General features: G+C 30.8%; 1 protein-coding gene across 1 annotated transcript in view; it reads right to left on the minus strand.

The window, feature by feature from the left end:
* Positions 1 to 10,535, minus strand: part of mfas (midline fasciclin) — an 87,871-nt gene extending 77,336 nt beyond the window's left edge. Inside the window, exon 1 of the mRNA XM_075382023.1 lies at positions 10,341 to 10,535. Coding sequence (XP_075238138.1) covers positions 10,341 to 10,468 — 128 coding nt within the window. The 5' untranslated portion in view covers positions 10,469 to 10,535. The remainder of the gene's footprint in view (positions 1 to 10,340) is intronic.
* Between the last annotated feature and the right edge of the window lie 515 nt (positions 10,536 to 11,050).

Raw genomic sequence — 11,050 nt, forward strand, 5'->3', positions numbered from 1 at the left:
ACTGAGAAACAAAGATACTGGAACGAACAAAATCAAATGATCCAGTTAGGCAAAATCAGAAAAATTGCTTTAACTTTCTGTGGAATAATATAATCTTTGCCTCGCTTAAAGTAGCTGAATGAAGCATTTGACGGAAGGAAAATGGATTAAGGTGGGGGAACTATCCAATATAAGAGGCTTACCGGCAAAATTCAAATAAGAATCAGGAAGACCACCTTAACTAAGGTAGCTTTCCCGAAATGTCGACTTAAACAATGCCTGCTAAAAATCCACCAGAAAAAGTTTTTACTGTTGATTGATGCGTAAATTAACAGGAAATATAGATTTTTTTTCCTTCAAGTTTTTTTTAATTTTACTCCGCGAAACCACTATTCAAGGCGTTAAATAGGTTTTTAAAAATCAGTAATCCAGTTGTATACACCTAGGATTATGCCAGAGATCAATGAGACTGTAGTACTTTGTCACGTACGAATTGAATAATTTATTCCTTAACGATCAGGTGAAATATAAATGGTTGATTATACGAAATTAAACAAAAAAAACAAATTGAAACAGATGACAATTTGTTTTCATCGGCAAGCCTAAGAAAGGCCAGCGTTCTACTTTCATGTTCTGTTTCCTGTGTAACAGATTTTTGGATCTCTAATGTACTAAATATAAGATCCTGTATGTAGTTAGTTGCTAGAATTAAAAATAATTTATTAAAAGTACTGCGAAATGCCATGATATAGTCTACCGAATTCGTCTAAGTCATCGACATGATTTTTCATTTACGAAACAAAATTTCACATCCGGTCAAATATTTTCCAACTCTTTCTTTTAGTTACTTAATTGTCCACGTGTTGTTATTTGTGAACAGTTTATTAAAACGTTTTAGATATTTCTAAAACAAATATTAACTACTGTAGTTCGTTCCACATGATTACGATGTAGGCGTAATGGAATGATAGACATTAGATACCAGAAAAGGATAAAATATGTAAATATTCTTTGAAAAACGCTGAAGCGGTTTAACATTGAAAATTAATCCCTCGCACTGAAGTCTATACAGTGTTTAAATTCATAAACTTTTCTACTTTTCAGGTCATTACTTGTTTTCATTTATATTATTATCATCGAAGTATTATTATTTATTTTTTTACCTACGCTATTAATGATTATGTTATTGTAATTAGCTTAATATTACAGTTGAATTACAATCTGACGAAACTATTATTCCTGATAACACCCACTAATATTTACAATAAAGATTAACAAATACAATTGTACTCTTTTGTTATCGCACGAAATTTACAAAAAAGTAGATGTAAGGAAATTTATAGAAGGTATTGTTTTGTGCTGTATTGTTATTTCGACCTTGTATAAGTTCAATACATACACCTGGCAGGCAACAGACATGCATTGTTTTTTCCTAATTCTTTTAAGATAGACAGCATTCAGCTGGCAGTCAGCCAAGTCTGGTTTCTACCCCGCATTCCACCACTTCCATGATGGTAATGCATCAGCTCTCGATCCAATCAAATAATTAAGTTCTGAGGTGGAGCGGTGGAGTCGCCTCATCGTTTCGAATCTGCCACTTCTTCCTGTCGGCAATCATCGTCGTCATCCTGTTTACTGTTTTGTCCTATTATCATTATATTGCGGACTGTAAAATAAAAACACTTCAAATTCATCTGTGTTAGACAAATATAACAAATATAGTACGTCTATCTTTTCTTTTTTTTGTAAAATGAAAATTTTCTAAGAATTTTGAATTCATCAATTTAAAATCAAAATTTACGTATTAACATATTAAAAAACTGTAATAAAAAGCGTTCAGTTTAATATTTTTTAGGCAGTAACAAAAATATATTTGGCAGAAGCTCTAACAAACTGTCAATCAAAATTCTACAAAAAAAAAAAAAAAACCAGTAAAGAAGCCAAGATCTTAAAACTAAACGAAACACAATTTTATTTTTGTTAATAATTTACCTCTTGTAAAGTAATAAATCGTTTTATTTAAATTCGTATTAACAATAAAACAACTGTAACCAGTAACTTTATAGTGTCTTCAAACAATCAAGTAGAAAGCAAAACGTTGTCATAGGAACAGTCTAAACCGTTTAAACTCCCCACTCGGTTGGACAACCACAAACACATCCCATCTGTGGGATAAGTTATAAATTTATTTCCGAAAATATAGAGATAATATGAAACTTATAGCTTTTATTTATTAGTATATATTTTTTTTTATGTAAACAGGTTTCGAGAGGATTCTATTTTAAAATTTATTGTAATAACCGTTTAGCGTAGATTTTCGTTTGTATATTAGAAGAAAAAACTTCACAATATTATAGTCCATAAAACAGATACTTGTTTTGTGTTCTATCGGTAATGATGAAGGATTTAATACCATTCATAATTTCCCGAGAATTCGATTACAGCCAGTTTATGTAACTGTCAGTTATTATTTTCATAATATAATTGAACACGCAACCAGAAAGACAAGACTCTCAGCCGACTTTCTTTCTATCCTACTTTAAATCAGAGCTCCATGCAGAGTAAAACAGCTGAGTAAACTTAAGATAAGATTATTTATTCTCCAGCTTTGCTGCTGGCACATCGCCGAGTGTTCATGGGATGTCGAGACAAAGTTAATTATCTTTATTTGTGAACGTATCGCGCAACTCGCTGTTAGCTATTACCCTTGCTACAGCAATGAACAAACTAGTTATTTTGCGAGCTTCAACCTCGCCCAGAGTTTTCTAATTTGCACTGTCCGGTTACTTATCTCTTTCCTCTTTTCTCATTACAAAGCGTTGTATTCACAGAAAATCTCATTCCGTAGTTATCTTGTGATTTTTTTGTTGATAACTATTTGAAAATTTAATTTAATAAAGGTTAAATATTATTATTACAGTAAAATTGATTTAACCCACCGGGTTGGTCTAGTGGTGAACCCGTCTTCCCAAATCATCTGATTTGGAAGTCGATAGTTCCAGCGTTCAAGTCCTAGTAAAGTCAGTTATTTTTACGGATTTGAATACTAGATCGTGAATACCGGTGTTCTTTGGTGGTTGGGTTTCAATTAACCACATATCTCAGGAGTGGTCGAACTGAGTCCTGTACAAGACTACACTTCATTTACACTCATACATATCATCCTCATTCATCCTCCGAAATATTATCTGAACGGTAATTACCGGACGCTAAACAGGAAAAAAAGAAGAAGCAAAATTTATTTAATTAGATAAACAATTTAAAACTCAAATATTTAGAACTACTGAAAGTTATCGTTGCGAGATATTCTTAATTCAAAGGATTCATGTCATACGGCTTTTCTAAACCCTTGTTAAATACTACATTTTTTAGGGAAAAGAATCGCTCGCTATTGCAGTTATCATTAGTGTAGAGTGCCGCTTACTCAGTATCGCTTTATTCGACTAACTACTAACAAGTTGAAACGGTAAAAATAGTTTCAACAGTAAATAGTTTCATAAGTAAATATTCCACAGCGAGCAATAACTGAGCTGCACGCTGTAATAATGAGAATCTACAGGCCAGCATCAAAGATGAAACAGATAAGCTTACACATGATTTTCTGTTATGATACGTTGTTTGTGCGTGTTGTTTGCAGCTCATTCGTGCTATGTACGAGTACACGCTCAAATATATCATAAATTTACATCTAACTTCATTACCGCGTGAGATCCTAATGAGTTTTTACGATATTTTAAATTTATTGCTAATTTAATAATTTTTACATTTATTCTTTTCGTCGTATCAAGATTACAATTAAAGATTAAATTAAAGAGGTTGTTTCCTTTTTTACAGTTTTTGCATGAGATAACCCCTACATACTCTTGTTCTTAATAAAGATGATGGACAGATGTAAAAATTGTATCAGTTGCTTGGCCATAACTAAACAAAAAAACAAAATTCTTTGCGAAAAGAAAATTTTACTAATAATTTATTTATTCAATCTACACGCTCACACTATATTATACTTCCAGTGGTAGTTCAAAAATTCCCAGACAGCGGCGCTGCGTGATTAAAATATATATGTAATTAAAAGTCTGTTAAAATTCACAAAAAGAGAAGCACAGATCGGAACCCTCCACGAACAAACTTTTCCGCTCATGACCTAAAGAACCACGTATACAGATACGGCATACGTAACTTACATTTTGGCATAAGAAAATGTAAGTAAGACTCGGAAATGGAGTCGGGAGTGTTATTTCTCGATCTCATCTCCCCGTCTCAAAAAAAGAAACTTATTAAGTTGGAAGAAGTCCCAGTTGAAATCACAAATAAATTAATTTGTAAACTTTATTGAACAGATCAAAGAGATGGTACTTGATTTAAGTTGGTTTGATGTGGTTGGTCGATTTATTTGATTAGGTTGGTGTTTGATTTTTTTTTTAAATTACGATTTGCTTTTCATAGTCTAAAGGAGTTTACCTAGTCTTTGGTTCAGTACCAAAAAAATCAGTGTTTATAAATTTCTTACACAATATTGTACAGTAAGTTTGAAAAAATTATTTTCTGTCTACATCGCAAACTGACATTCGTAAAACATATACGTTGCTTGATTTGTATACACTTAATAAATCAACAACTAACGTACTTTTGTGACTTATTTTGTTCTTTCTGTGTTAATTTTTTTTGAAAATCTATTTATATTAATTAATTTTTAACCTAAACGATGAAGATCGGCAGTAAATGTAGGAATAAAAATAAATGTAATGATACCGAAGATTCAATGGCTAAATTTTATTCAGGACAACGACTCGACTCATATTTTTGTCGTGCTGTTTCTTTTCTGAATGAACTGAATATAAAAATAGTAGCAAACTATGTAAATATAAGAACGAAATGCGACGCCAGCGAGAAAGTAGTGCACAGTAATTATTTCACTGTGCGGCACCGTTTTTCTTATGTTAGCATAAGTAGGCCAACTAATTCAACGCTGCTTTATGTTACCGTAAACAGTTTGTTTAACCTGTTTAATACAAATAAAAATAAATAAACTAGTAATAATAATGAAATAAAAGCAACGTAACGTAAAATTATTAGACAGCTTAATTTTTTAAAATTAGTATACGAAGAAAATGAGACTATTAGAAATAAATCTCGATCGTCGGTGATCGATTAATGAAAACAATTACTTCTGTTCAATCGTAGCTTAAAATCCCCAATTAAGAAGAGGCTGACATTCTGTTGCAGAATTTTTTTAATAATAAACTATAAAAAAGACTTTCGCTCCTAAATCACAAAACTGATATTTTTAATATTTTTTTGTTTTGTTTAGCGAATGTATTTAGTCATTAAAGCCACCAAAAACTAGCTCGATTCAAAAAAGTAAAAACGATAAGAAGTATATCTGCTAGCTCATGCATCCTTTTCACTATTAAATGAAATAATTTTTCAAAGAAAAAAGTACTTAAAATATGAATAAAAGGATATTTAAGCAGTGTAATTTTGGCACTGGGTTTTGATTAACTACAGTTGTCACAACAATAGTCGATTTGGACCCGGACAAGACTAATCACTGAATTGTAAAAGGGCTTACGACCCTTAATAGCGCAATACAACTCCAGATATTTATTTAATAACACGTAATACAATAAGTGGATTATTGTACTTAAAATTAAGATCCATGAATCATATATTTTGCGTTCTAGATAGATGGCTCTAACAGTTAATCCAGCTGAACCGAATATTTACAGTTCTACTGTTAATATTAACGAAATTCGTTCAAGTTCATGAATCTAGTTTTTTTTTACAAATATTCTACGTTCTGTTCGCTAATCATTAACTTATCTTCTAAGAGGGGATTCACAGCTACGTTGAAAATTCAGTTTTATTTAACGTCTAATTAATATCATGTAGTTCATACCCTGATAGGTATATAGGATAACCATTAAATACGATTTAGAATAGAGTGAGAAATATCCGAATAAGAAAATCTTGAACCCCGAACTACAGTTACAGACGAGATTAAACTCAATGCAATTAAAAAAATATTAGCTTCTCTCTTTTGTCATGCAAAGTATGTCGCAGAGATAAAAATTAAAATATTTAAAACGATTTTTTTTCGCCCCTGATTTAATTTCTAACCTACTGTTAACTTTTAAATACATTCTTAATAAACCAGATACATCGTTATCGGTTATTAAATCCTCAATATTTAATATAATATTAAATTAATAATATACTCAAAATAATACATATTAATATTATATAATATCCTCAATATTTAACATTTAATATACTTTCTTTCTTTTCCTATTTAGCCTCCGGTAACTACCGATTAGATAATTCTTCAGAGGATGAATGAGGATGATATGTATCAGTGTAAATGAAGTGTAGTCTTGTACATTCTCAGTTCGACCATTCCTGAGATGTGTTTAATTGAAACCCAACAACCAAAGAACACCGGTATCCACGATCTAGTATTCAAATCCATGCAAAAATAACTGGCTTTACTAGGACTTGAACGCTGTAACTCTCGACTTCCAAATCAGCTGATTTGGGAAGACGCGTTAACCACTAGATCAACCCGGTGGGTTAACATTTAATATACTAGTATTATTACGTTTTAATAAACGAGTATTACTAAATATTAGGTAATATATATTTCATTTATATATAAAAATTTTTACTCGTAGCCGATAAAAAACCTATCATTAATGTAGGCCAAAGGAAATTCCAACCCTAGTTAAGCAAATTACAACAGGATGTTATACTCGCTAAGGATGAATAGAAATTTAACTAACGGTTTTGTTTTTCAAATTTAAATTAAATTATTATTTTTTTGGTGCTTACTTATCCTCATAGAAAGGTTTTATTCTTTTGTTTTTGTGATACTTTCTAACGAGACCGGCAACATATCGAGAGGTTAATGAACTTATGCCCGCTTGAACAAACGTTGACGACAAGCCGTGTATGAACACACAAAAGAACAAGTGTGCACAAAGAGAAAGAGAAAGCAAGGGAGGGGAAGAAGAGCGATTCTTTTCTAAACAAAATGCATTTAAGTAGGAGAACTGGAGTTAGTACAAGTGCATAAAACGACAACGCATTTAAAATATATTTCTAGAAAATATTAGGTTCCATCATTATAAAATTAACTAAACGTAAGAGTAATTGTCCTGTGTCGCAAAGACAGTGAACTCGTACCGTAAGAGAGAACACGAATAATTCACGAAACAGATTCGACAGTTGTGGTATGGATGTGAGGAGATGTATTTACTGTAAAGCTTGCGTCGCGCCGTTAGGTAAATTACCGTTAGCGTAAAAGTCTGCAACGAAGAACAACTTTTATACATTCGCCTGCATTTAGAGCAACTCTGTGTAAGACAGGGCTATCCCTTTTGAGGTAAAAGGCATTTTTCTTTTTAAAAATTTGACAAATGAAAGGATTAAACATTTGAAAAAGCCACTTGCATATGGAGCGGCGTGTGCAGCAGTTGGTTTAAACCGATCCTAAATTTTAATTAAACGACCTTTAAAGAACTTTTCACTTTTTATGAAATATTACAATTCTCTCTCACATATAAATATATTAAGCCGGTAAAGAAGATTGTTGTGACTGCAGACGCTGATGCAACGTTAGTACGCTAACGTACTAACAAATAGAGGGATGGATAGGGTAACTTAGTAAAAGTAAAAACTAACGATGATATGTTGGTATCATGTAAATTTTACCGATTTTAATGGATTATTTTGCCTGAATTTTTGCTTTTGAATGACTTTTGATGCTTTTCAAAATAAAATTTAGCTGAAAGGTGTATTCTTAACTATCAGGTACGGAGATTCTGAATCAGGACGATGTCTGACGCAGTTGAAACACACTAATACGTAAATGCTATTAATACATCTCATGGCATAAAACTAATTTTGAGTATCAAACTGAATCACATTTTATTTAAACTATGTTTTTTATTTGCGTCTTTGTGTTTTCAATCTCGTAATCGTGTAGAACGTAAATCGTAATGGTAAACTCGCTTTTTAACTATTATTTTTTTATTACAATATCATATATCACATTCTTATTTATCTAGAAAGGTGTTAAATTTAATGGGTTTAGCAGAGCTAAAATATACATTTTTGTGCCGATACATTCACTGGAATAATTTTACATGGAGTTGGAATATAACATGTCATGTATCCTGGGTTATTAAAAAAAAAAAATTAATGTCCACATTTAATTGTTCGTTAATAATAGTGATATAAATGTAAAAAAAAAATAATAATAATAATTAGCATACTAGGAAAGAAAATATATAAATAGAAATTGTCACACAATCCATCTTCTTTACTCGCGGTATCTCTTCTCTTTGTTTTGGTTAATCCACACACAAGTACTTATAGTAATTACAATTAACTTATTATAATTGCCCTCTGTACATATAGGAAAACTTAAACCTGATTTTAGTATATTTTTACCACCATTTCAGCGCTTAAAGAGAGGAAATCGTCCTAATTTAAGAAACTAACTCACGATACTCTACTTAACTACTAAGTAATTTCTTATCGTCTGAATAAATAGCCATGATGAGCAAAATAATTTAAGATTTGGCATTTATTTCGATGTTAAGTTGGTATGTTATAATGTACTGCAAACGTATAGAAAAACATTCCCTGAAATATTGAAGATTCGATAAAATTTTAAGAAAAATCTGTTGATTGGCTACACGCTTGGATATTCACACAGTGAATCAGACAATAATTCCTTTTCAGAGGGGTTTAAAAATAAAGGTTATCGAAGTAAATTTCCCAAATGTTTCATAACCCAGTAGGATATTTAACAATGTTTTATTATGGATGTAACAAAAGAAACGAGTTATTTATTAATAACATTTATTTCTTAATTAAAGTTTGGGTTTGCGGTCCGAAACAAGATCTTTAATTTTTTATAAACAGACGTTAAAGTGAAACTTTACTCTGCATGATCTATGATTAAGACTAAGGAATCATTCAGTGATTTTTCAATTATTATATATTAAAAGTAAAAAATATTACGATTGTTTTTCTCGCCAATTTCTATTCGAATTATCTATATGTTTCTTACTTTTTACTTATAATTAACAAGCAACACAAATATTATATTCTAAGATGAACATATTTTTTTAATTTAACAGAAAATTTCACACTCGAAAAAAAATCATAAATAATTTAAAAATCACATTATTTTTAAAATAATATATATTCGTGGGATTTAAATAATACAAGTATAATAATAATATTCTTATATCAAAGAAATGTATTTTTATAATTTTTATAAAACATTAAAAGCTAATTTCCTTTTGGTAATTTTGAGAAATTATTCTGCCAACTCAATTTTTCCCATATTTCAATATATTATGTTAGAGGTCAACATGAAGACGAAACAAGCGAAAAAAATTGCCGGAACGTTACCACTATATTATAAATATAATCTAACCAAACTTAACCTATACTCGCTTCGCTCGCTAACCTTGACTAGCGAGCGTAGGTTAAGTTTGGTTAAATTATATTTATACTTTTAATTTATTTATTATATAAATTTATATATATATTTATTTGTTTATCTCATAACCGAACATGGATATTGTGCTTTTCGTATCTTCAACTGCTCATTCACGTTATCTATGAACGTTCCGGCAAATCTTTTCTCTTGTTTCGTCTTCATGTTGACGTCTAATATAACATATTGCAAAATGGGAAAAATTGAGGTAGGGGGAATAACTATTCACAATTACCTTCCTTTTAATCCTAATTATCATAATTAAATTGCTGTTACTTGTAAATATTAATAAAAGTTATACCGAAGAATAAAGGTGTCAATAGTTTTACCACCAAGAATAAATAAAGCGCAGCAGACACATAAAAAATGACAATTTTGTCTAGAATGAGTCACGGTTATTGATAAAACTGTCTGTAGTCCGATTCTAGGCTATAGTCGGCAAAGATCGCTTATAGCTTCAGCCGAATCTAAAGATTTGCATTTGCCGCCCTTGGAAACTAAAGCACCCGGAATTGGGTTCATCAATTGGCCTCTCTTAGCGACACACGCTATTTTATTGATGATACAGGTACATCTAAAAGTAAAAACATAAAAAAATTGTCCGCTATTCTAGGTGACCAAACCTTCTTATACATGTAATCTGTAAGAAATATTAATGAATTTACTGCAGAGGCTGCGTAATTTTCTGTTTTAATTTTTGGAAAAATTAATTTCTATAGTACCGAATTATTCTGACCCTAAAATGAATCGGATTAAAACACAAAGTTAAAATTATTTTATCAACCGATTAGCAACGTAATTTAACGGTATATTACGAATACATATTCTATAACCTGTACCAGATACTCACTCATTTTTGACGGTTTTCCAAAATTGTCCCGGGTTGAATATGTCGGCATTAGTATGCAAACATAAGATACCAAAAATAAGAAATAGTAGTCCTGATTTACAAGCCTTGCGGCTGTTAACTGCAAACATTTTTAAACGACGCTTATAGCAACACAGTCAGCTCAGCACAACAGTGAAACAACTAAACGCGGTCAGTAAGAGGGAACCCTTTATAACGGAGTTGAAGTTGCGCACGCAGACGGAAAGTTCGAGAAAAATCACTACTACAACAGGCGTTAACCAAATTTGTTGTATTACGCTACATTATGAGTTGAAAATAAGTCTCATATAAATTAATTATTCAGATAATAAAATAGCTTTATTTAAATTTTTTTCTAGAAGCAATATTTCATTTAATTACTGACATCTTTGGAGGCTATCCTAAATCAGGAAATTCACTGATTGGTTAATCTTTCCTTTTGATTTATTAAAACTACGTTCAATTTATTTTTAAAGCTGCTTTGTATTTGGAGAAAATCTTACAGGCTGGGTTCAAATTAAATGTAATGTGCTTTTTAAATTTTCATAATAATAGATCAGTTAAATTATCAAATGAAGTAATATTAACTATATTTTCCAAGTTTCTTTGCCTTGGGAAAAATTATTTTGGATGGAAGCACAACTAAAAATTATAAGTCTATCATTCTACATTCCTTTTTCTTCTAAATGTTT

Source organism: Lycorma delicatula, chromosome 1 (assembly GCF_047948215.1).
Source record: "Lycorma delicatula isolate Av1 chromosome 1, ASM4794821v1, whole genome shotgun sequence".
NCBI classification, from domain to species: Eukaryota; Metazoa; Arthropoda; class Insecta; order Hemiptera; family Fulgoridae; genus Lycorma; species Lycorma delicatula.